Raw genomic sequence first — 26,884 nt, forward strand, 5'->3', positions numbered from 1 at the left:
TGTATATGTTGCATAATTGCTATATAAGTAGAGTTAATTGTTGAAAACAAGTACCCAATAATTTTTCCGGCATGTCATACTAGGGCAAACTCCCTCATTCCTAACCGCACTTTCCTTCATGAATTCACCACACTTGACGGTGATTCACAAAACAGCTTCTTCGAAACTCGCAAAATTAGACAAGTAAGGGCTAAAGTCAAAAGGTTCACGCTATTTTACGTGAAACGTGAAACGTGAAACGGCAAGGAGGGGGGGGGGGGGGGGACGTTTGCTCTTGCGTTGTTGACTTACCATGACGCATTGCCACGAGTTTGCTCTAATAGACCATATTCGTATTCACCGTATTGAACTGGATCGAGCTTGCAATGGAGGCTCTTGCGGGCGAATATATTAGAAACTATTTGCATGTGAAAAGATTTCCCCGCATAAGCCTCGTGTGCAAGCTAGTTCCAGTTCAATACCGAGAATACGAATACGGTCTATTATGGCAAGTATAAATATATCAGTAACCAATGAGCAAGTGCTCTTGTTTGTTTCGTGCGAACGGAGAACATGTGAGTTGCGAGCCGGCGAGCGAAGGGAGCCTGGCGCAAGGGAAAATCTTTCCCTCTCACGGCTGCGCCGCGCGCCCGAAACAAGCAAGAACGTCGGCTCCCTGCTTACAGGCGAAAATATCAGTCTGGAAATAACAAAATGGTTTTTTTTTTACCTATGCTCCTTCATTGACACTGACAACTGGAAGCCGGAAAACATGCAAGAACGTCGGCTCCCTGCTATTTTTTTACCGGAGCAAGCTTTGTTAGTAAAACTATTTCATTTCAAACCTGTTTATCTTTTGGAAAGAAAGGTTCGTCTGCAGTTATGCTTAACTGTCGTTGGGGGTGGCAGAGTTTAAAAACCATCGCATTCAAATGTTTGAATGAAAATTGTTAACTGCAGCCACTCAGGAAAGTAAAACCATGTTGACTTGGATGTCTAAAAGTGGTCGAAGGAATATAATTATATGCTTTTCTTGTTTTAATTTTTGACCAAAAAAGTAAACAAAGCTTTAACTTTAACTGCCGAAAGCAGAACCATTTTTCCTACTTCATCAACTATAACCACTGTGGCATCCTGTAAGGCAATGATAGTTAATGCTTATCATGATTTTTCAAATCAAGCTTACTTGCAGTCCCCCCCCCCCCCCCCCTTCCCATGATCTAATGTGGGGCTTTTTCTCTATCCCACTATTCATACACGCGGACCTGTGCAAACACGATATTGCAATTTTCAGCCAACTGATGAGCTCCCGTTCTGGCAAAGATCTTAAGAAATTTACCTATATAACCTCTTTATTTGGCTGCGTTTTTTTAATATACAGTAAAATTGCACTCTTTATCGGCCTTTTCTCTTCATTTCTCTCCCAGTAATTTGCCTATTATTCTGTGTTCTTATTCCTAGACCCTTTTGCGCTTAAAGCTAATCCTGGGTTAACATAAACTTTGATTTAAGTTTAATTACAAATGAAGATTTTTTCCAAAAGAATTTTATCCTTCAGTTTTGACTTAGACTTTTCTTTACCTTTTACTTAAGATTAGCGCTTAAAAACAATTAAAATTAGCGAGACGAGATTTTTAATCGAGGATTAGCGTTAATCGGCTTTCGAACAACCGGGCCCTGGGACGAGTTGCATTAAACTTAACGTCAGACTTTAAAATACTGAATGTGACTGGGCTGATGAAGGTCTGGCGTTAGTAGTTACGCCAGACGTTAAATTCTATGCAACTTACCCCTGGTGTCTACAGAAACTCCCAAGTCTTCCAAGGGGGACGCCATCATCGGAGACACAGGGGTAGGCAGTGGGGACAGAGGGAAGATTTCATTCGCGAAATCGGGAAAATTCGCTTGCCAACATCTCCCCCGTGAAATTTTCGCCCCGCCCCGCCCCGACTAACTGCCCCTGAGTCGGCTCCGAGGATGGAGGAGCGAGCGTCTGTAAGCTAGAATATTAGGACTGTTTTAAGATCTGGTGCCGCTATTTTTCTTCCTAAAGTTTTCAAGAGCTTTTAACGTTTAAATACTTGGATTTAAAAGCTCTTCTGTGACGATTAAAAGAGCCACTTCTGGACGCAGGATAACTGAAAAGCACATTTTACCCCCTACCCCACCCCTCTCCTCCACCACCAAGCAACAAGTTTAGAAGCCGGTAACAAGGGTGAGGAAACCTTTGTTACCCCTTCCAGAGTGCGTGATCACAACGCATTTATACCACGAGTTTGCTGTAAATGATCAAACAATTATAAATATCGAAAGCCATCACCCACACGCCCTTATTCGTTTCGCACGAACGGCAAAGGCGTGAGTTACGAGCCGGCAAGCGAAGGGAATCGGGCCTGGTTTGCTGGAGGAAAGAAAGAGCCTTTCTCTTGCGCTGATTCGCCGCCCACCCGAAACTAACAAGATCGCATATTAAACGTTGTCAAAGATGAAGAAATCGGGTTTTTCGAAACTTTGGAGTACAAACCTGTTTTAACTTTTTCAAAAGGAGGTTCAGTCGTTGGAATATTTCAGCGTCCTTGAGGGGTGGTAGTGAGTGACACGGATGAGATAGTCCACGCGGTAACTGCCTGTTAGCCTGTTCCAGGCTCCTAGAGAGAGGCGCGAAGGAAAGGGCGAGGGGACGAAAACGAGGGGGGCTGGGCCCCCCTCGTTTTCGTCCCCTCACCCTCTCCTTCCTTTGACAGTAGCGGAAATTACTTAAGATCCTTCGGTCAAAAGGGGGAGAAAGCAAGGCAAATTTACTTGTCCTTATGGAATAACCTTCCAGAGGAATAGAAACATTTTTGTAGCAGATAGTGCTTACCATCTCGCGCAGATTTTAAACAGGGAGAGCAGGTTCTTGTGCATGTTTGGTGGGAAAGTAAACCGCGACAGTCAGCTCTATAATCCGTGTGGTTTATCTGTCGATTATAATGCAAATATTAGTGAATGTCACTATATGAAACATGCATTTCAGATGGGTACCAACTGCGTGGATCTTTCTTCTATTCTCACTGCATAATTAATCGGCTCATAGCATAAATTTAAGTGCTCTCTTCCCATTCCCCCGTGATCGCGCATGCTGGTTCTGGTGGTAATGCTTTGCGCTCCTGGTGTATAAATTTGATCGCTAAACCTGAAACGTGGTCACCTCATCGGTACTCCGGAACGGCAGTCAACTTCGCGGTACAGTACCAGTGCTTGTCAACCACCATCAGCCTTATGGCAGAGTAGGTTCTTCCTCGTCAACCAACTCGTGTCGTTGCTCCTGTTGTTGAACTTGCTGTTGGGACTCCGGAACAGGCTCCACCTATTCCTCCACCAGCGCTAACATTAGAACCAAAAACGGCTCCGGGACTTGAGCGGCGGATGAGGTACTTCCTTAGGAATTTTTGTAATATTTTAGTTCAGGGCTTATTCCGGTTTTCGTACATGTTTTAGTTACCGGCTGGTTTTTGTTTTCTAGCTTTAGTATGCGTATTTCTTCCGTTAGTTTATTTTCGCTCTTAGGTTTAGTTTTCTATTTTCTTGCTGTCGCGTAGTTTGCATAGTCTTTCATATCGCCCGGTTTTTACACCTTTTTTGTCCACGTGTTGTTATTATTTTGTTAGTTTCTGCATTCTGCGCTGTGCGTGACATGGTTTTATCGCAGTTGCGGTTTTCTTATTATATTTTGTTCAGCGTTTGGGTCTATTGTTATTGTCAACTAATCACGTTGGGATTATTTTCGTTTTATCACCCCTACATTTCAAACTGGTTTTTAGTTTGGGGTTTCATCCGTATGGCTCAATTTTTTAGCTTGGGTATTCGTTATTTTCCGCCTGTTTTGGCGTCCCGCCCGTTGGGTAACTGGAACCCATGGACAATATTTTATACTTACCTGAGTTAATTTTACGTGTTTTCATGTGTATTTTACATCGGCACGTGCTTCTCCGTTCGTCGTCGTATACTTATTTCGGCCTTGAATGGGATGGTGTTTATTTGGTGTTTTGTACCCTTCCGTTTGGTTGGAAGGCCAGCGCGTCCCCTAGCAGAGTGCTTCCTGAAGCCGTTAATTTATTGGTATTGGTAAATCGCAATGGGCTCCTTCAACAGTGGTTCGTTTCCTTAGTTTTCTTTGTGATTCCTTTCGCCAAATCTTGATTCTACCGGATAATAAAGGCTCAAGCTTAAGACCCTTAGGGAGGAGATTTCGTCTTTCCGTTAGGTCGATGCTAACTTGATCTTGAGATATTCACAGGGAAGGTGATTTCGTTTGGTTTGGCTATTCTCGGTTGTAAGCTGTTTATCCGGGAAATATTTAAGGTAGTCTCTTAACTTTGATGTTCTTCGAATACGTTTCTCTATGTTGAAGAAAGTCTCCGCTCTGAGATTCTGTACTGGCGTTTCCTAGACGGCTGGTCGGATTGCTTGCCTTTGGCACTCCGAACAGCATGTAACGGTTTCGCTCTTCTTTTTCCCTTCTACAAGCGCTTGGGGCGCTGTCCACGAGGCTCCTTACAAAGTGGACAGAAGTTTGTCTCCAGGTATTATTGTCCCTCGCAGTCAGCTGGCGATGTAAACCTCTTGGAGTCTAGGGCTTTGTTAAATGCTCTTATTGCTTTTAAGTATCGGTTGACAACTCCTCGGGTTGATATTCATGTTCGTAATCGAGTCCTTAACTGTGCATTAGTCGACAACTATTGCAAAATTCTGCTTTCAGTGAGGATGTAAAAAACATTTTCCGTTATAGTCGGGGCCGAAATTTCAGTATCCAGATTTTCTACGTGCCATCGGAACAAAATGCAGCTGATAAGCCTCACAGAGACGTTCTGACCTGGACTGCTTGCCCTCTCATAAAGCGTGGCTGTACTTAGAACCCTTCCCCCCCCCCCCCCCCCCACTACTACGTTTGATTTGATGTCCATCGATACTAATTGCAAGAGAGGCTACACGCTCTGATCAGGGGGAAGGGGGGGGGGGGGGGGGTAAACGTTTTCGCTTATCCCATGCCTGCTGAATACAATATTTATGTATTGTCCTTATGTCGTTGTCCTTGGCCCTCTTTGAGTCGCTTCATTTCCGATCAGGATTTCCACGGTGTATTCTTGCTCGAACATCTCGTCCCGGATATTCGCCCTAGGCAGGCATTCTCAAGAATGGGTCCAGCGTTCTCTGCAATGGGACCTCTGGGCGTTCCAATAGGTTTGTTAGAGGCTGAGACTGTGCGCGTTCAACATTGTCCTTTTATTCCTAGGTTTCAGGACCTTAGAAATCTGCCCGACGTTGCCCAGCTTGTTTATATCCAAATGACTTTGATGTTAGCTTTTGACAAGCTTGTGGCTCGCGGACACGTCTTAAACAGACCGCTATACTTGTTAGGCGTGTGGACCATGCAGCTATATCCACGCTTTTCCGATAGTTGTTCTCCTCTGTCTGGAGGCAAGCCCTGTCAGCTACACTGACACGTCCGCCCTTTAAAAGCAGCTCTCGTATTTCCTGGCCTCCTTGTCGCCTCCGAAATGCGTTTCTTCCTGTGCATTAGGCGATATGATCAGGTTCTCAATAAATAAGACCAAGTCAGGCAGAACTGTAGTTTACCGTCCATCGTTTTTTAAAGTTGTCCGCGTCGTTTAGCTGCGGGGTCGGTAGATGCTTTGCTAGGAAGTTCAAGAACCATTTTTAACAATATTGAGCGTCTTCACCACTCTAATGATTGTTTTAAATTTGTTCTGGAGGAACAGGTAAGTGAGGCGATTGTGCCTTCACAGGCGCTACCTTTCATTTTCGTCAAAGTTTTCTCTTCTTGTTAGTTTTCTCTGGTGTTCTTTAGAGAGCAGTGCCCATCTTCTAGTAATTCGTAAGTAAATTTTAGTTTGGGACGTTGTCTTCTTCCTTCTCGATTTTTTTTACAGGGGATCGTGCTTTGCCTTGTAGTGCGGTACGGCGTGTAATCCCGTAGGACTTTCGTGCCGAAATTGATTTTTTCGCTGTTTTACACTAATTTTGGGCTGAATAATAAGTACATGCGTTAAACAAAAAAAGGAAAATAAAGAAAATTCTGCACTAAACGTGACATCGCGCGTAATGGAAATCATTGGTTGGTTAAAGTTTATCAAAAATGCACTGTTTTGCTTTAAAAAAAAGAGAGTTCGAAAATCCAAGATGGCGGATCCAAGATGGCAGCCACCAAAATAGCAGGTAGTTAATCCTGACGTCATCGCTGGTTGCCATGGTAACCAGTTAAAGTCATACGATGTACGTCATCAAGATTAAGATTTGTGTCAAGTTTCGTCGATATGTCTTGAGTTAGAGCAAAGATATTCGCAAAAACGTTTTTTGCATCTAATTAGCTACTAAATCCTTAAGTAGCCAGAAACATGGGAAAAATTTGAACCCCATCGGATTCTTATTATTCGACTCACAATTATTCCAAAACAGCGAAACAATTGATTTCGGCACAAAAGTCCTACGGGAGCGATTTAACGGACATACCGGACCGCACTATTCTCACTGCATAATTAATTGTCTCATAGCATAAATTTAAGTGATCTCTTCGGATTCCCCCGTGACCACGCATGCTGGTTGTGGTGGTAATACTTTGCGCTCATGGTGTATCAATTTGATCGCTTAACCTATAAACGTGGTCACACCATCGGTTCCACCTACCTCCCCGGTGGCTGTTGACAAGCTCAGATTGATTATATCCTCGTTGCATGCGTATTGCCTCATAACCGGCGCGGACTCTTCCTATAACTTAATCTTATGCGATGAGGTAATGAGTACGCAGTGAGGATATAGTACAAGCGCATAAAGAAATGGTGTGGTTCTGTTACGTGAAAATGTCATTATGATGATTTATCTTCCAGCGGATTTTAATACAGTGTCGAAAGCAATTTCGCGTTTGCTTTGGTTTTGCTTTACTTTGCTTTGTGATTGGCCAGCAAAACACGCCCCATGTTCTCAACCAATGAGACACAAAATCAAAACCAAGCGTGCCTCGCTCCCACGCGTTCTCTCGCACTTGGCGTCGGTTGCATATATTTGCTTGGATTTCTGATTGGTTCATTCCATTCTTTGCATCTTTTTTAATTGGCCAGAGTAATTACTTTGGTTTTGGTTTTACGACACTCAAATGAAAACCGCTCAAAAATAAGGGGTTCGGTATTAATTTTGAAGACCAGTGTGCCTGTTAGGTAGTTTTGCGCGAGGGAGGAGAAGGGGAAAATTCTGTACAAAGTTGCCATCCACGTCGTTTAACATCTCAGAATGATATTAAAACTGTTACAAATTTCTATAGTGTCAATGTAAACCACGATTTTGCATCTGGAGTTGAAAAGATTAATTTACCTTTAGAGGCTAGAAAATTGCCTGTTTTCGGAAAGCTGAGAATTTTTTTCGTAATGAGCGGATTAGACTGGGTGATAGAAGTCAGTCAGTTTTTACGATGAGCCAATAGTCCATGTTTGTATAATCAACTAGTTAATTGCCAACTGATTCAGGCATTGTCTTACTGGTAACTGAATAGAAAACTTAATATCTGTAAAAGTATGTTAAAACACGTTTGTCAAACGAGTCGATTTTTATACTTTAAAAAAGTCACAGTTTAGACCTTTGATTGTTTGCTTTTATGTCTTAGCAACAACAACGAATCACGCATTTTATAGAAATTCAATTGAGTTTCTTATCGCTATTCAGGCACTTAGCAGGGGGAGGGGCAGGGGGTCTTGAGCACCCCCAGAAGTTTTGGAAGTTAAAAAACCAATGTGCCAAATAAACATATAATTAAAACAAATAATGTGCGTCAATCAGTCTTGAATTCTTATGCTGTGAGTGCCTTTTCACAACCTTTAACAATCTGATTACTACCTGCCAGTTTCCTTCGCTAACAGTTTGTTTTTATATACAACAGCAACAAAGGCACTGCTACCTTGAGAATCAGAAATAAGAACCAAAATGGATTAAAATCAACCAATCTCAAGGCATAAAAACTGTTGAAATAAATTACGTCTTTTCCATGACGTCCACTCATTGATGGCAATATAAATGTACTTAGTTTATAACAATTTAGTGTTCACTCATTGTCGAAAACCACACAAATATGTCCTCTCAAGAGCCACAGAAAAAAAGAGATTCTCCTGCAGTCGGATTCCTACTGCCCGATTCCAAATTTAAAAATAGAAAAAATTGTTGTCATTTGTTTACAACGTCCTCCTTCAAACGTGAAATTAGGAAGTTTCATGTGGTAGTTCGCGTAAATGAAAAAGCACCGAAATGTATCAAAAAGTGTGATGTCATTGTTTCGCTTACTAAATCTACTGCTTTTTGAATGTTCTCGATGCATCTTGAACGCCCTTATCGTTCTGTTTTATGAGTGACGGGAGGGGGGAGGTAGTTTTGTCCAGCGAATTTGCTCGATCCCTCCAGTTGTTTTAGTCTTGCTACGGGCCAGCTGTTTAACAACTCTAATTGACTAAAAAAACAAGACCGCTACTATTCTCCTTCATTGGAGTTAAATCGCCTTTGTTCAAGCTTTTACTTTCCTTCAAAAGTTTTTACGCAATCGTCGTTTTAGAAATTCACGTCGTTATACTACTTGGGATTGCGACCCTAAATGTTTTGCGCGTTGTTTATCCTCTAGAGAAACGAGGACTAATTGATTTAGTTCGGTAAACCAATCAAAATACTGAATCACGCGCGTAAAGTGACATATATCGCGTGACATAACTGAGAATTGGCGTGACTTAACTGTTCAATGGCTTGATGACGCGTACTTCTGCATATACCAACGCCAGATAACTTGTCAAATAGTGGTGACTAAATATTACTTTCCTGCACAAAAAAGAGAAGAAGAACTGCTTTAAATGATTTTTATATAAATTGTTTTGAAATTCTTTAGCCACCTCCCCGTTCTAACTAAGTCACCTCGTTTCTCAAGCGCGACAAAGCCTTTCTTTGACGTTTTTGGCTTCTGCCGCTTTAAAGTGCGTCTACAGGTAAATATTTTGTTTGTTGTTAGCCATTTATCGCACGGAAATCGGCGTTTCCATACCTTCTAATTTAGGTCACTGTTTGCTAAGTGAGACCCTCAGGTCATTTTTTACGAAATTTTTTTGTGTAAGAAAGCATGGATATCCAAATGTTGCGGCTTTCCAATTTTCTTGCAGGCTTCTCAAGTTCATAACATACGTGCATTGCATGAATTCCTTAAGCTGTCTACAAACGGAGAGTTAAACACTTGTAAGACACTATGTCACAAATCTTCTCTTTCAACAAGCTCTCCTTGCTTTAACTTTTAGCCGTTAAAGCAGGCAATTATATGATTACTTGTGTAAAACGCGTTGACTGAGTATCTGCATAACATTTGAGAGTGAGAGGAGAGAGAGCGATGCATTAAGATTGTTGTTATTCATCTCTTGGCAACAATTGCTTGACTTAACTAAATACGTTAGCGGTGTGTGTAAAAAATCTCCTCGAGATTGACCTGTTCCTGAATACAGTTTTGGTGCTGAAAATTCGGTGTATTGCTTATTTATATTTAGCAATTTAGAAAACCTAAAAACGCTGTAACGCGCAATGAGGCTGATCGCGTAATATATTCTAGAAATCGCGTGAATCTAATAAGAAATCACCTGTTCCGAACTTGCAGATGTTTTTCAGTCACATATATTAAACTTGTCAAAGAGAGTCTTATTAACACACTCTTAAACCGACGTTTTGTGATTGGTTAAGTTTGGATAGTTTGTAAGAAAGCAATTGTTTTCGTTTTCAAGATTGACATGTTATTCAAACTGGGTTCGCCAGAAGCAGATTCCAAGGAATTAAACACCAAAAAGGATAAACAACAGCTCAGATCAGCGTTCTATGATTGGCTCGTTGCTCTCTTATTCCGAGAAAAGCTGAAAATAGAAAGTCGCACGAACAAGACTCCATTGTGTTCGATCGAATTCCTCGCTTGTTAGTTGAAGACAACATGGACATCAGAACGCTGTTTTATAATCTTCGCGAAGAAGTGTCTTGTCCAGTGTGTTCGGGCATATTTACGGATCCCAAACAGCTATCCTGTCTGCACAGTTTCTGTTTAGAGTGTTTAAATCATTGGTACGAGACAAGCGGCGGTGGAAACGCAGTCAAATGTCCCAAATGCCAAACCCTTTGCAGAGTGCCTGCAAGCGGCGATCTCAAGGATCTTCCGACCAGTTTTTACCTCAACGGCATGATTGATGTGCTGGCCATTAAAGAATGCAACACAACCCAAGTAACGTGTGGAAACTGCGACAAGAAAAGCTCTGAGGCTTCGTACTGTTTCCAGTGTTGCATATTTCATTGTGAACAGTGCCTAATTGGACACAACATGATACGATTGTTCAAAGATCACCGCGTTCTGGCGGTGAAAGAGTTCGAAGACAAGGACTACGAGGATGTACTCAAGCGGCCCGCGTTTTGTTCAGAACCACGGCACGAGAGAAAAGAGCTGGAGTTCTTCTGCGAGAATTGTAAAATGGCCGTCTGCCAAACTTGTATAAATCTAAAACATTCTGGTCACGCTTTAGAGCACATAGAAGACGAAGCTGAAAGACGAAAGACTGAAATGAAGAATATTGTGGAAGCACAGAGACAGAACTTACAAGCAAAGAAGAACACAGTTAAGCAACTCGATGAAGATTACGCTAAACTGATACAACAAGGCGAATACCTGAAAAGAAATGTTCAGAAATTTGCAGATGACTTATTCGCGGTCATTGAAGCAAGGAAACAAATTATTTTCGCAGCGGTGGAAAGCCAGACAAAGAAGTTGTTTGAAAGTCTAACAACACAAAAGAACAAGATCGAGAATGAAATAAAGCTGATTGAATCATCACTAGAAAAAGCTGACAAACTGTTAATGCGAAGTAACGACATTGAGGTTGTGGGACCAAATACCTCACCAGAAACAATCTTTGAGGGAATTCGTGTTCAAGGCGAGCCAGTCGTCTATGACCCTGGAAGTCTTCCAGTTTTAGTTTTCGTGCAAAATCAAAACTTGTTAGACACTGTCAACAGCGAAGAAATTGGTATCTTGGAGATACTGCAGCAAACGAAAGGAAGCCAATCAATCGCTGAAGGGAAAGGACTGAATGAAACATTTGCTGCAAGTGAAACGCAGCTCACTTTGACAACAAACAGCACAGAGGGAAGACAGTGTTACAATAAAGGTGACCGTGTGACGGTGGAGATCCGAGACCAACGAGGGCAAGAGTGCGGGACAGAAGTGCGAATCAGTGATAACAAGAATGGACAGTATAAGATCAGCTATTCTCTCAAAGAACAAGGCAGACATTCAATTATTATTAAGGTAAACGGTGAACATGTTCGTGGCAGTCCTTATGATTTGCTAGTAAAAGCCCGCGAGCAAGCTGTCAGCTCCGGGAATCTTTCCGCTCGGGGAAAAAATAGCGTTGGACACTCTCCTTTCCCGCGTGCCTCTTGCAATTTTTCACCGGAGCAGGGAGCTTGCTCTCAGGCTATATTAGTAAAACCCTTTCAGTTCAAACCTGTTTTATCTTTTGGAAAGAAAGGTTCGTCTGTAGGAATGTTTCAGCGTCCTTGGGGGGTGGCAGTGAGTGACACGGATGAGATAGCAGTAACTGACTGTTGTAACCATAGGGTGCAAATCTTTGACAGTGGTGGGAATTACTTAAGATCCTTCGGTCGCAATGGTTCCAATCAGGGAGACTTTATCTACCCTTTCGGAATATGCTTTGATAATAACAGAAATATTTTCGTAGTAGACAAGGATAACCATAGAATCCAGTTTTTCAATGGGGAGGGTAAGTACATGGGTATATTTGGTGGGAAAGGAAGCCTGGATAGTCAGTTATCTAATCCTTGGGGCTTATCATTGGATGCCAATGGTAATATTATTGTCGCTGATTCAGGTAACAAACTGATTAAGATCTTTTCAACCGGTGGAAATTTTGTAAGGAAGATAGGTGGGTCTGACTCTTTTAGTTTTCCTGTTCACTGTGTTCAGTGTGATGAATATCTCATGGTGTCAGACCGAAATGAACACTGTATTAAAGTGTTCAGTACAAAGGGTGAATACCAATATAAATTTGGAAAGCAGGGGGAAGGGGATGGTGAGTTTAATTCTCCCCGTTGTTTAGTAGTGACTAAATCCAAACACCTGATGGTGTGTGATGTAGGTAATAATAGAATACAAGTGTTTGAATTGAATGGCAGGTTTGTTGGTAAGTTTGGAACAGAAGGCAGTAACTTAGGAGAATTTAATCATCCAACATCTGTCACTGTTTTAAGTAATGGTAGAATTGTTGTGTCAGATTACAATAACCATCGCATTCAAATGTTTGAATGAAAACTGTCATCTGCAGCAACTCAGGAAAGTAATAATTTTGTTGTGTTGGGAGTCGGTTAAAAGAACTATTGTACTGTAATTCAGGAGTTATATCACTTTTATTAGTAGAAAAATAAAACTCAGATTAAATTTAAAAGAAACAGAAATTGTGTGATGATGGATTTGGTTAAAATCCTACACTGATAATTTTGCTCACCTGATTTCATTTTATCCTAGCTTATGTGGCGTCCAAAAAGGGGGCTGGAATTGCAATCTTTGAACTATAATTATATTATTCAGGACACAAGCCTAATTGTTGTGAAATTTCTAGGCGATCATTACAGTTGAGTAGGTCTTAAAATTATTTGGAATTTTGTTTAGAATGAAGTCAGTTTTTATCAGTTTCATATTGTGATGAGTTAAGGTTTAATTAAGTGACTTAATTTATGTTTTGAAATAATCTTACCAGAAATGTTTCTAAAAGACACTTTGCATGACGCAAGAGAAGTTAATTTTTTCAGTACAAGGCTGAAAAACAATTTAACTCATACTGTAAGTTAAAGCTGTTTACTTCAGTATAGTTGACATTACCTTTTAAGAGAAAACTTCCCAATGGTAAACAAATAGGCAACCAAACAAATGACTATTCAATATTTTACTTCTAATAGCTTTAAAAAGCTTAAACAAGATAAATATGCTACATTTAAATTGTCCATTTTATAGTTGTGTCCTTAAGTGCCGTCGAGTAGAAGCAAGGGTTGACTTTGTTTTAAAACAAATCTCAGTGCTTTTCATGTATATAATGGAAATTAGGGCAACATGACTTTCATATAAAAAGCATTTAATTTAAGGTTTGTATCTGACAGATTCAACTACAGCCTTGTTTCTTCTAAAGGGCCATTCAAATGTTTCAACAGGATTTCATGAATAATTAAGGTTATAAATGGCTCTTGTAATAAAAAAGTTTAAATTTATAGCATTTTTTGATTCTGACATGCATTAGCTCATAAGTATTGCTTCTTAGTTTTGTCTCTGTAAATTGGACTTATATTATATTGTCAATCCATTTAGAGATTGTCCTTTGAGGATCTTTAAAACTAAGAACATTTTAATTCTGTAGAATTGCAATGGAACCAGTGATTTTTTTTAAAGAATGAATTATTGTTGTCATAACTTCTGTAGTTGTTTTGAATTTTAATAAACAAAAGTATGATAATTAACTGCTTTTTGATTTGAGTTTATTTTATAGTTTGAAATGTGTTATCAACTAGACTTATAGCTCACCTTATATTTTTGGGTTCTTCATATGATCTCGATCATGAGTCCAGTCACTTGAGTTCCCTGTTTATTAATGGCAAATATTTAAGCCCAGATACTGAGGGGAAAAATGGCAATTCTCCGTTTGGCCCTGTATTCTTTTGAACACATGTCCAAATCATCTGGCAACAGTGAACCAACCACATGCCAAAACATAAATACGTCATCCATATAAAGTAAGTGCCATCACCATTCACAGTTCTTGGTACTGAATAGTTCTAAGCACCAAAAACAAGCCTTTTTTACAATGTGCAGTTCCAGAAAAAATCCATACCCACCCCATGGAAGGTCATCAGATATTCCTAGGGGGAGGGGGGTCTTAAAAGTCAAAATTTTACAAGCAAAGTATGAAGCTAAACTAGAATTTCCTAGGGGTGAAGGTAGTGCAAAACAAAAAACCTTCCGTGGGGGAAGTATGGATATTTTCTGGAACTGCACAATGTAGGCCATGAGTTTCATGAGTACTGACCCAATGCTTCTGTAGTCATCATCATCATCATCATCATCATCATCATCATTGCTCATACAAGATACGTACAGCACATTGTATTACTATACAGCCATGGCTTTATCTCAAGATTCACCTATTTTCTGGCAGTATTCAACTGTGGCCTGTTCAGCGATTGCCCAGTGAATACCTGGTGTTGACGGCCTTGTCTTTATAGTCCTATTTTCACTTATTTCCCAGGGGGTCTTCAATTGCGGTTTGGTCCGCTACTTTCCAGTGTATGAACGGTGTGTGCAATGTGGGCAAGTCTTTATCACATTAATCACTTATTCGCCTTGCAGTTTTCAAGCAGGCACACAACTTCTCCAACTAACTCATCTCGTGTATTTCTTGTGACCTGAAAACAATGCAAGTTTGAGAAAAAATGTTTCCCAAGTTTTTGTTCAATCCTGTAGCAATGACACGTTCTGCAGTACAGTGTTTTTACAAAAATTTCCGTTGGTTATATTAAAAATGAAGAACATGCAGAAACAAAAAATGAATTATACTCTTGGAAGTTTGAAAGAACTCGCAACTACAATATTGTACAATTAAACACAACTTGCTACCTGTGCCATGCTACCTGACCAAGATTATGACTTTAGTAAAGAATAACTGATACTCACCTCAATCAGTGTAACATCTTCGCGCTTTTTCAGCTCATCCACAAACGGGATGGGTCTCTGTTTTGTAACAGGTACAGTAGCTAACACTGTATCTTGTGAGGATAACAGCAGTTCACGAACTGAATTAACAAAGCTTTGACTAAACAACTCCATTTTTCCTACTTCATCAACTATAACCACTGTGTTACCACCTTCTATATCCTGTATAAAGGTAATGATAATTAATTATTGTAATTTTTAAAATGAAATCCAATAAGAACTCAAAAATTCGGGGACTGTTTTGGAATCTGTACTGATCAGATTGTGCTAACTTTGACAAAAAAATCCCTTTAATTAAAGGTAGGGCTCAATGTTAACGACCAGCTGGTCGCATATGCGACTAGATTTTTTATTTTGCGCCTAAAAAATCATATGTGATCGCACTCACTCCCCGGGACTCACGCGCCTAAAAACGCCCAAGTTCAGTGCGCCTGAATCGGGGCTACTTTGATTCCTCACCTGACAGTTTTTGTGTACTCTGCCTGATTAAACACGAGACAGAAGCTTGGAATTATAAATTCAAATGTGGATGTAACGCAATTAGGTTCCACATAATAAAGTTACACCGTTTTTCTTGGATCAGTGTGTGTTTGTTGGTTGTTTTCCCAAGTCCATTTCTTGTCCGTGTTTCAACCCACCCCAGACTCTTCTCGGTTTTGTGACCGCACCGCTGACACGTACGAGTGAAGGCAACCTTGTGAAACACGTGCTTCTCGAGCAATTTAGTTCGCTTTGCTGATATCAAAGAGTCAAGAATGTCTAAAAAATCTGGGTTAAGAGACTTTTTTTCTTCAGGGCAAGCAAAAGTGTTACGTATTTCCTGTGAAACAATGAATTTTATCTCAGTTAACGTACCATAACATGTAATATTCTAAAAAATGAAACAGTATTATTGCTATCGCAAACGAACAGTAAGAGACTGAAAGAAACAAACACGCGATTGAAATAAAACATTACCATGCTGGTAAACGATCGGCAAGCTAAAATTAAGCAAAAGAAATGAACAACGTTTGGGTGTCGTCATGACACCATTATCAATGATCACTGATAAAATCTCTGAAGCTTCTGTTTATTCTTTTTGGTGCTATTTTAAGTTGTGCTTCTAAAATTTTTGGCTGCGTGCCTAAAATTTCGGCAGTGTGCCTAGAAATTTACACCTGGTAGCACAGGTGCTCCCAAAGTCAAAACTAAACTTTGAACCCTGGTTAAGGTTGTAAATGATCAAGTTAACTTCAAGGTTATTTTTTGGCACAATTAAAAGAATTACTACACAGTGTAATAATAATAAAGTAAAGGTGGCAATGAAAGGCTCTGATTCAAAATGCCTTACAGTGTACATTTAATCATTGTTCCAACCCATTTTCCAGCTACAGTTTAATACTTCTGTTAATATGTTGATCTATGAGAGGATACCTTGATTGTGGGAAGTGCAAGCTGTTTTCAAATGACTTGACATCCACTAAGTAATTACCAACTGAGGGAGATGCTCTCCCTCTTGCAGTTTGACCATCCCTAAATAGACACTCATGATATAAGACTTAAATGACTCTGATATTACCCTCCAACTGCAACATCTCAGTCTTTCAAATATATTAGATGACAATTTGTCACCTGAAATATCTGTCTGTGGCTACTTATAGTCAGTGTCTGTCGCATGTGACCAGTATTTCTGAGAATAAAATAACCATTCAAATATTATTCCTCTTTGTAATTGTGAAGCATTTGAACGGAACATTGAACATTTCTCTGGAAATTTTTCTGAAAAAGACCCATTACCTGAAAAAAAAAAGATTTTAAATACTTCGGAAACAAGGAACTCTGAAATCTTGTGGGCGATGTAATCAAAGCTGACATGTTAATTTCAAAACTCCATTCAAAACAAAAATTTCAAAGATTGCTGGTCATGTGTGATGTGGATTGACTTTAACACTTGGGCTCTGTTGTAATATATTCATTCAAACCAGTGTCTGACGTACCACATACCCTTTTACTCTTGCCAGTGGTCCACGTTGCCCATCTAGGGTGACAACATCAAACCCCACCCTATTCCCCTTGGGACTATTACGAGCTTCTTCGGTGTAGAATCCTTGTGTCTGGATTCCCCTGTCTTTAAGAATTTCATAAACCTTCCTGCACAAAGTTGTCTTGCCAACCCCTAGCGCAAAGTCCAAAAAAAACAAAACAAAAACAAAACAAAAAGAAAAAAGAAAAGAAAAGAAAAAGAGAGAAGAAATAAATTGCCAGGTTGTCTTCCAGAGGTGTAAAATAGTATTAATAATAGAAACAATGGGCCAGTTATTTTCAAACAAAGTCTAACTTAGGCCGTGGCTTAAGACAATCAGTCGGCCTCCAAATCTGTTTATAAGTGATTAATTTACATATTTTAAGTAGATAAATAGTTTTCTAGTCTGGGATGGAAGCGTTCTTGCTTCCGTCAGCAGCAACCAATGCTTATAGATACGATTCTTGGCAGAATTGAAAATGGCTTAGAATATGGTTCTGTTAAACACCATCTAAACTGTCTTTTTATAACTGGCCCAATGGATCTTAGCAAATTTGAAAGCATTAGAAATGACAAAATCTAATCTGCAGTCCCAGAAAATATCCATACCCACCCATGAAAGGTCATAGGAAATTCTGGGGGGGAAGGGGGAGGGGGGTGGTAAGTATAGAGCTAAACTGGAATTTCTGGAGGGGTGGGGAGGCAAACCAAAAAACATTCTATTGGGGAGGTATGGATGTTTTCTGGAACACAATGCCCCATGTTGATCAGGACAAATGACCTGGTAAAATTAAATGCCCCACAGTGCAGTTATTGAAGACGTTGATTTCTATAATCCTGGACTTACCTATATTGTCTAAATTTATTCAAATAGACGCTTATTCGTGCCAAACTACTTCTCGGATAAGCCCTAGATTTGTATTTCTTACACATGTAGCACTGTGGCAGTGACAATATCCAATTTTCGATGAACCAAGAATTTATAGTCTTTGCTGATGAACTTGTCATTGAAACAAAGCGATGGTATTGAGGGGAAAGTCACACAGCCACCAAATGTGAAATGCCTGGGGTTGACTGATGGGCTGACCCCTTGTGAAGCTCTGTAGGGGATTGATGGGGCACATGCACTGTTGGAATTGGCTGGAATTGTATAACGTTGCCAATTTTTCTCCTGTAGCTGTGTGTGCCATTGTTAGATCTTCTGACTACAGCCCCAGACATTAATTGTGCAAACATTTTCTGACTCCAACAAATTTCATGCAGCCATCAGGGCTTATCTCGTACCCAGATCTTCTCATTCTAGTTAGACCTTCGAGACAAATATCTGGGTGTCCATCTTGGGTGTCCATCCAGGGCTACCCTGTTACTTAGAACCTAATTATACAGTGTAGTAAGCTAATATGATCAATTGCAAAGAGCAGTGCATACATGCATTTTAGTGTAAGGGGCTTTGCGGAAATCGTTCCAAAGCGTTAGGAGAATTTCAAAAACTTCTAAAACTGAATTTTCAATTTTCAAAAATAAATAATTTTATTTTTGCCTTAAACTATAAAAAAAATATAATTATACAAGCATACCTACATATAGTGTAATACATACAATTAGTGTGATACATACATTTAAAGTAAATAAAATATTACATAATTGGTGATAGATATTTTGAAAAGAAAAAAAAGGCTCTGACAAGCTTAAGGAGGCCTACATGTTTATAGAAGCCGTGGCCTGGGGCTTATGGACCAAAGGCTTCCTAGGAATATAAAGTAAACAGTGTGAGTTTTGGGAAACATCATTATAATCAACTATTATTGCCCTCGAGGCCAAAACCCAAGGAGGCACTCTAGAATTCCCCGCGTGTACATATACATGGAATTTTTTCATGATAATTTCTAGTGATACATTGTTGCAATTTTTTTTTCATGTTTTCCCAAATATTACATAGTCAAACAATGTTGAAATAAAATATTGTGTGATGATAGAAAATTTTCATTATTTGTCAGATTTACAAAGTAATGTGTTGACTATTTCTATGCATATGAATATTTATTTAATAGTTGAAATGCAAATTTACAACAGTCGTATACACAATATTTATATTCAATACAAATCGTCAAAAACAACGGAGCGATTGCAGAATACCCGGCCCATTAAATATCTTGCTAAGGGAGTGCTCCCGTAGTCCAAGAGACAATGAAATTTAAAGGGAGAGTTTCACGGTTTGGCGCATGTGCGAGCGATGACGTAGGCGCTGTCAAGCTGATTGTTTTTGGATCAATTAGAAGCGAGTACACAACACCAGCGGGATACGGCGGGCAAGTCTTAGAACTTGCTGGCATGAATAAAATTGACCGGCCAATGTTCCAGTCACGTTTCAGAAAGAAACGAAAAGACTGCCCATGTAAAACACACATGGGATTTTTGCAACGCTTCGTGCAAATTTCTCATGATATCCAAGAAATGCCAGAACTTATGCGAACGCATACGGTTTTATTTTAGTACAATGTATTACCGTATATCTCGCGGCATGGATCTTTTTGATTATGCCCGGTTCGAAAAGCCGAGTAGCTCCCTCAAACTTACTTACTAAGGACCAGCATTTCATCAACATTCAGTGATAAACTAACAATAGTGTGTTCGTTCAATAGCCTGATTTTACTAGACCAGCGAGAAGGCGAAGAACGAGAAATCCGCAAGCTTCAAGAGGCGATGCGACCATTTAGTAACAACAACACTGAGAGTCCTTCCGAGATGCAGGAATGCATTTGAGAAAACGCAGCTGTGGTGGCAAATCAAAACTGCGTTTGCCATTTGCAATAACCATAATTTTATATATAAATGAATGCCTTACAATAGATTTTGTAGTTTGCCGCAAATATTTTGGTTTTTTTTCTCTTGCCCGCTATTTGAGCCCTCTAAATAGACGACTACAACTAACTCACACATACTTTAATTGTGATCAAATTTTGATCACAAATTTATTCACTTCGCGTATCAGTTTTTTCCATCCAAAGCAAAACACTGATGTTTGATGCTGTTTGTCCGTTGAATCCTCCATATTTGACAGTTGACTTCCATATGTACAAACAGTACGATTGAAATCTAGAAAATCCCCGTGAGTGAAATCGAAAATTAATGTTTTGCATTATGAAAGTCACTGAAGTTGTGAAATATTTCTTCAGCTCATACACCGAAGATTGCATGATCTCTCTGTTTTATTTGTACAAAGAATTTGTTACAAAACACGGAAAAAGGAAAATGTGAGGAGACTTGCCATCAGGGTACTGTCGAGGGGAATTGGAAGTCTGGAGTTGATCCAAAGCCAGCCGTGGTAAAGTACATGCCTGCAACCACTGACCTTTGCCATTTCCAGCGAAAGCAGATGTTCCGCGAAATCGTTGTCTATTTTAAACAGACTCACACGGTAGGTGGATGTATCTTGTTAACCATACAGGACATCTACATCCCCTCCACTCTGTCCACTTTTATTTCTGTGCTTCCACAGAGTCCACAGAACGTCCCTTCGCCGGTCAGCCACGACGTCTCCTTTAGGCCGATTTAGATGGTACAACTTTTGCTTACGACTGTCGCATGCGATTTCTAGAGCGCGCGCTGCTTGCGTCATGCAAAATATGGCACACAACTCTCGTCATTCAACATTGCCTATACCTACGATTGTCGTAGGATTTTGAAACATGTTTCAAAATCCTACAACATTTTTTGTGACATACACGACAGTCGTAAGCGAGTTGTAGGTTTGATTTACATGAAGCAATTCGTGTCGTAGCCCTGTCGTAAGCTTGTCGCATGCGACAAAGTCGTACCGTGTAAATCACCCTTTTGACGATCCATCAACTAAAATGTCGATTTCGGCGGCTAAAAAACTTTCAACCTTACAAAAAATGAACTTGTATTTACCCAAGGAAACACTAGATTACAAAAAGTGGAGAACAAAGAGCAGATGATCAAAATTCGGGCACGATTTCAACAGATTATTTCACCACAAGATCACGTCGAATTTAATGTCGACCCGTACAATTTATTTTTTGAGCCGGTCTCCTCGCGCATGCGTTTAACCGTGAACATCGTCCTTTAAATCAATCTCGTTCCCAGAGGCCGCGTTCCTTTTGGTCAGCACCAAGGTTGTAGTTAAATCTGTCAGATACAAAGTTTAATGCCTTTTAATATGAAAATCACCTTGCCTTATTTTTATTAATTTGGCTTAAAACGTGCATGGGCTCTGGGGACGAGATTCCCGCAGTCCGCAGTCCCAGAGTCGATGAATGATTAGCTTTGCTATATGCGTGTTGTACATTTTTCCAATTTGTTGAATTTTATACTATTGAAATAAAATGATTGATTCAAATGATAAAGTGAGTCAAACAAGTGCTCCCGCAGTCCCAGAGTCGATGGTTACTTAACTTTAAGTTTCGGCTCATGGATTTGCTTGTTTCGGTTCATGGTTTAAAGAACGAGTTGTGTTCATGTGTAGCGTGCCTGTTTCGGTTCACGGATTAAAAAACGAGGTATGTTCATGTGTAGCGCGACGACTGCGGGACTGCGGGAGCAGCATTCATTTCAGTTTAAGAACACGACTGCGGGAGCAGTTTTTTAAGTTAGATATTTGGTGGGACGGGTATTCTGCAATCTAGCCAAAACAACTATTCAAAACCGGGAGCATCTCTAGTGAACACTATTTCTAGTTTAAACAAAAGTATTCTTTACCTGGGGATCCCGTCAAAAGAACATGTTTCTTTCCAGCAGAGGCCATTTTGGGAATGGCATGGTAACCGCGCCAACATGAGAGCCAGGCTACTAAGCCCAATCAACAAAACAACACTGATTGCAACTTACTACATGAGCAGAACTTTAAGTCAAAAATTAGTGATTATTTCGACGAATAAGCCTTCCTTTTTCATAGAATGGGTAATTCAATATCACCACACTTAGAAAGTGCACAGAAGACGGGGGTTTGCTCTCTATGTGGCAAAAGACTTTCTGAGACCATGGCCGACGTATAGCTGCCTTGCTTCAGAGCTACAAATAACAGATAGGAACGCTTTGATCTCCTTCCCCTCCCAGTCCCTTGGGCTTGGGATGACAATTTGTTATGTATATTTTAAGATGAATACATTTGAGTGGAAGGAGCAAAGGAGTTGTATGTTCAGTATAAAAAGACTATCATGCAAGTGAGAGAGAAAATGTAGCAACTACGTGTACCAACAGTTGATAATGATGAATAAAGTTACTTAAAACTACATTAAATTCAACTACGTAAAAAGATAAAATAGCATAAAAGTGACACAAGCTGCTCCTTAAAAAGGTTGTATTTTGTTTCCATTAACAATATTATTTCTCGCCATGTTTGGACCTTTTCAATTTCACTCCTGGTAGGGAGCACTCCAGACAGAATGCACTACCAGGGAGTTTTCGTCAAACAGCGCATGATAGTCAATGATATATAGTTGATGACTGTGAATGATAGTTACCAGTAAAACTTGCACGGTCGTTTGACCACCAACTATGCGCTATGATCGACTATCATCAACTGTCATTGGTTTTGAGCATGTTCAAAGTAATTCGATCCTCATGATAGTTAATGATACCTTTTCCTACCGTTTGACCACGCGCGTGATAGTCGATGATAGTTCTTTGGTCAGCTGTTTTCTCCACCACTTAATTGTTGTTGGAATTATTCCTGGACCTAAGGAGCCAAAGCTACACATTAACTCCTTCCTGCAGCCATTAGTTGATGATCTTATTGATCTTTGGGATGGCATTATTTTGAACGCCAGTGTTGGTGGACCTCGCGAAATGTTCAGGGCTTCCCTGTTAGCATTATCAAGTGACATTCCAGCTACACGAAAGTGTGGAGGCTTTGTTGGCCATACTGCTAAGAAAGGTAAAGCTCTGCATTGTTGCTTAATTTCATTGTAGGAATTCTCTGTGTAATTGGAGAGATCTCTGTTACATGCAGTTGCATTGACAGGATCCTTTACTAAATTTAAAAAGGTCTGTTAAAACCATGCATTCTCAACCTCCTCCTTTCCACTTATTTTTGTTATTAATAATGCCTATAGACATGGTAATTAAACATGATCTGCAATGCAAAAACACTTTCTTGTTCCCATTTTGAATCCTGGATTGTACTAATGCTGAGATAAATAATTCTTGCATTGTTGTATTGTTGTTTTCGTTCTTATCCTGTAAGATTATTATTATGGTTTCCAATGGAATCCATTTTTAATGGAGAGGTAGGATGATTTTTTCCATGGACTGAATAGTTCCTTTTTTTCTTTTTTTTTTCTTTTTTTTTTTTTTTGTTAGGATGCAGTAAGTGCTTCAAAGAATTTCACAGAGCGTCATTTGGCGATAAACCTGATTTCTCAGGTTTTGATCGTGAAAGCTGGCTACCAAGATCTAACAAAGAACACAGGGTAGCAGCAGATAAAGTGCGTCAAGCTAGAACACCGACTAATGCCAAAGCATTTTCGTCTGAAAGTGGAGCTCGTTACTCTGTTCTCTTCCAACTGCCTTACTATGATGCTATCAGGTTTGCCTTGATTGATCCCATGCATAACCTGCTTCTTGGATCTGCAAAGCATGTTCTAAAAACATGGATAGCGATGGGCATATTGGGGGAGTCTGATCTTCAGAGGCTGCAGAAACGTGTTAATCTCATCAAACCACCATCTGAAATTGGCCGTGTACCAGGTAAAATTTCAGAAGGATTTAAAGGATTTACTGCTGACCAATGGAAGAACTGGGTGTGCATTTACTCACTTTTTGCATTGAAGGGAGTGATAACCGATCAGCATTATGCTATGTGGACACACTTTGTCCAGGCCTGTCAGATTCTGTGCAGTAAAGTAATTACTGAGGAAGAATGTCAAGAAGCAGACCAGAAACTTTTATCATTTTGCAAAATGTTTGAAGTCTTGTGTGGGAAAGAGAAATGTACCCCCAATATGCATCTTCATGGCCATGTACAGGATTGTATACTGGACTATGGACCTGTGTACTCATTTTGGTGCTTTTCATTTGAGCGTTATAATGGTATCATGGGAGATTACCATACAAACAATGTGAATGTTGGTGAGTATAAATTCAGCATTCTTGTGTAAAAAGTATAGGATTAAGCCCTCATATTCACTTATGCTTTCACTGCCCTCCACAGATCTCATGCTGATTACATAAGGCTTTGCAGATTGACCTCACTAGTCTTCATCCTCCTTTAATTTTTATTTCTCACTGAGTACAAATCTTTGTAGAGGGCTGGATGTACATGTACAGTAGGGGTCTCAACAGTCTACAGCGTGAACAGACCTCTGAGCTTTAAGTAACGTCACGGCTAAGGGCAGGGATATGGGTTTAATATTATTTTAATATATGAAACAACTAGGATTTATGTTTTTGTGTCCATGTATGCCAACTGAGTAATCTTGTCATTATCAGGGTTTTTGTGTGAGAAGGGAAACAGGGACCATTCATCCTGACCATTTTACACTATATTCAAAAGGGTGATTGTTAAATTTGTTTCTCTTAATCAAGAACTTAACAAAATCCCTGCATAATGGGCATTCTGTTGGGTCTTTACATGTATTGTGGGTTGTTTGAAACATTGGCTAACTGGTGGCTATCATGACTATTGGCAATGAAGCTCCAAAGCTTACTAATAGCCCAACATTGTAGCATTCTTCAAGTCTGATGTGTTGTCTCTTTGTTGGTATACAAAATTATTATGTCTATTAAACTAAATTTCCCTCTCAATTTTTGTGAATGATGGCTTAAAGAATATTTACCTGTGCTTTGCTGCTTGACAGCTTGATAATGTATTGTAATGGATTCTGGCTTTTTTCTTAGTTTCAGAAAATAACATAATAGTTTTGTATTCCATGGCAAATGTCGTAAAAGCTTCCCTTTGCCTCCTATTTTGATGTTCATCATCATCATTTGGTCCTTTTCCCATAAGGGAAATGGGGCCTTGCATTCTTTCTCTCCAAGTGTCACATTCCAATTTCCTATGCGGAGCATCTTTTTGGGGTTTGATGTTACTTGACATGAAATAGCCTGCGAATGCAGACGTATTTCCGGCTGTCGAGATTCTCTCCTAGAATCTCGACAGCCGGAAATACGTCTGCGTTCGCAGGCTAGACATGAAACTGTGGCTACATGTATATCAGAATCATTCTGGACAATAATATGTCTTTGTAAATGATGCAGTAATCCAAACTTTGCACATAATAGTTTATTTTTCTTTACCTCAATTCTCATCAATTCGTTTAATTTCTCTTTTTTTTTTCTTTTTCATTTAAATGTGTTCTTTAGGTGTCCAGATGATGAGAAAATTTTTGAGAGAAAAGGACCTGAGGAGAACTCTCTTTCCAGATGGTATGGATGAATTTCGTCAGCTTCTAGTTGATAATGAAAAACAAAGAGGAACTTTGGGTGAAACAAGTGTCCATGCACAGCTTTTCACAAGCATGATTCAGTGCGAAACGGGAAACCCAGCTGACGTTAACCTGAGTAAAACAGATGCTCAAGTTCCACTTCCACCAATCAAAAGGAATGCCATTGACTCCTCTGAATTACAGTTATTGGAAAAGACATATGAGAAGATGTATCCTGCTGCCAGGATGTTGCAGATATCTAGTTTTTGTGATAAGTTTAAATGTCTTTTCTATAAAGGGTGTCGTTATGTCTCCAACCCCAGCAATTATCAACTGGCATCAACAATTTTTGCCCAGTGGTTTGACCACACCAGTAGGCCCGCTGTCATCAGAGAATTTTTGCAACACGACGTTGTTGTTCAAGTGGAAAATGGGAAATCTCAAAGAATCACCCACATTTTATCATTGGTGGAGTGGTATGTTAGACATCCCCAGTGTAACAAATATTCAAAGCCTGTGGAAGTATGGGCAAATCACTTCGAGACTGTGATTCCAGGCCATGCCTATTATGTACCTGTTGGAAGATTTCAATCCAACTGTGTGTCAGTTAGACATAATCTCCCAGTTCTACGCCATCAACGGGAGAAAGTAAATGTTATTATACCGTTGCCAAAATCAACAAGAGTTTAGTTAAAATAAGATGCAATGGAAATAAACATGTTGAAAACTGTTATGTTGTGTTAGTATGATTATACAGTGATATAGTAAACCAGTAGTAAGCAGAACTTATCACATCCTTAACCACTCAACATTTAAGGTCACGTGGCTTCACTGTAATTCCACTCAAAATATTTAGCGATCATAAATTAGTGTTTCACGGTGGGATTAAGCCCGTGTGGCTTAGGGATAGTGAAAATACACAATAGACCACATTGGTACACGATTGTATCATTTCTAGGACTACAGTAGCTTGCAATTGAAGATTACATGAATGTGTATAAATTGAAAAGATTCCCATTTGAACCTTCATTTGCAACTAAAGCAGTTGAATGTTACCACATTTAACTAATTTACTTGGCAATTAATCGAAAATACGAAAAAAGCCCATCCGAGTGAGGTAACCTAAGCCAGTGATGACCATTTGATAAACTTCACATTTTGGCCGCGTTCAAAAGAGGAAAACGAGTCATTCACAGAACGTATTCAAAAATGGGAAAACTAATGGCTGATAAATGCTAAATTTCCTTAAAACTTTCATTTTTTGTAAAATCATTGGTGAATGAGGGTTCTTGCCATATAGAGTTGTCGGAGGATGCGTAACTGAAAAAATGTTCGGAATGTGTAATTAACTTAACGCAGGCTTAACGAAATACTGACGATACTGGTAATGGAGAGGTGATAGAGGGTAAAGACAAACTTCATAAAAGGGTGTACAGATGCGTAAAGATAACTTACCTGTATGGAAAACTGTTCGTGAAATGCAAATCGATAAAATATTACTTTACTTGACGGACGCGAAAAGACGTTATATATATACCATGGTACCATGGGCCTGACACCACACGGCACGCCGCACCTGAAGTATCCATCACATGATTTCCCCTGACACCAAGCGACTTGCGTGTCAGCAACACGGTACTCTCCAATCCGCCGCGTTTCCTGACACTTGGCGTTCCGGATCAGGAAACGCCGAGTGGC

At 39.7% G+C, this 26,884-nt stretch overlaps 4 protein-coding genes and 1 pseudogene across 6 annotated transcripts in view; 4 read left to right on the plus strand and 1 right to left on the minus strand.

The window, feature by feature from the left end:
• Positions 1–26,884, plus strand: part of LOC146472245 (E3 ubiquitin-protein ligase TRIM45-like) — a 215,895-nt gene that overhangs the window by 152,869 nt on the left and 36,142 nt on the right. The window lies entirely within an intron of this gene.
• Positions 1–26,884, plus strand: part of LOC146472246 (E3 ubiquitin-protein ligase TRIM45-like) — a 192,502-nt gene that overhangs the window by 141,643 nt on the left and 23,975 nt on the right. The window lies entirely within an intron of this gene.
• The window catches only part of LOC146472255 (E3 ubiquitin-protein ligase TRIM45-like), a 53,146-nt gene continuing 36,142 nt past the window's right edge, over positions 9,881–26,884 (plus strand). Inside the window, exon 1 of the mRNA XM_085119647.1 lies at positions 9,881–13,066. Within this exon, the coding sequence (XP_084975773.1) occupies positions 9,971–12,352 (2,382 nt within the window). The 5' untranslated portion in view covers positions 9,881–9,970 and the 3' untranslated portion in view covers positions 12,353–13,066. The remainder of the gene's footprint in view (positions 13,067–26,884) is intronic.
• On the minus strand, positions 13,073–21,632 carry LOC146472256 (cancer-related nucleoside-triphosphatase homolog; annotated as a pseudogene). Its single transcript, XR_014866607.1, has 5 exons — positions 21,522–21,632; positions 16,784–16,955; positions 16,214–16,312; positions 14,762–14,962; positions 13,073–14,493 (listed from the first exon to the last, which is right to left on the minus strand). The product of XR_014866607.1 is annotated as a cancer-related nucleoside-triphosphatase homolog (transcript).
• On the plus strand, positions 22,320–25,917 carry LOC146472257 (uncharacterized). Its single transcript, XM_085119530.1, has 3 exons — positions 22,320–22,698; positions 23,124–23,891; positions 25,125–25,917. The coding sequence occupies exons 1-3, from the start codon at positions 22,320–22,322 to the stop codon at positions 25,874–25,876; spliced, it is 1,899 nt and encodes a 632-aa protein (XP_084975656.1). The 3' UTR covers positions 25,877–25,917.

The sequence above is a fragment of the Pavona decussata genome, unplaced genomic scaffold (assembly GCF_977016875.1).
Source record: "Pavona decussata unplaced genomic scaffold, jaPavDecu1.1 SCAFFOLD_100, whole genome shotgun sequence".
Taxonomy (NCBI): Eukaryota; Metazoa; Cnidaria; class Anthozoa; order Scleractinia; family Agariciidae; genus Pavona; species Pavona decussata.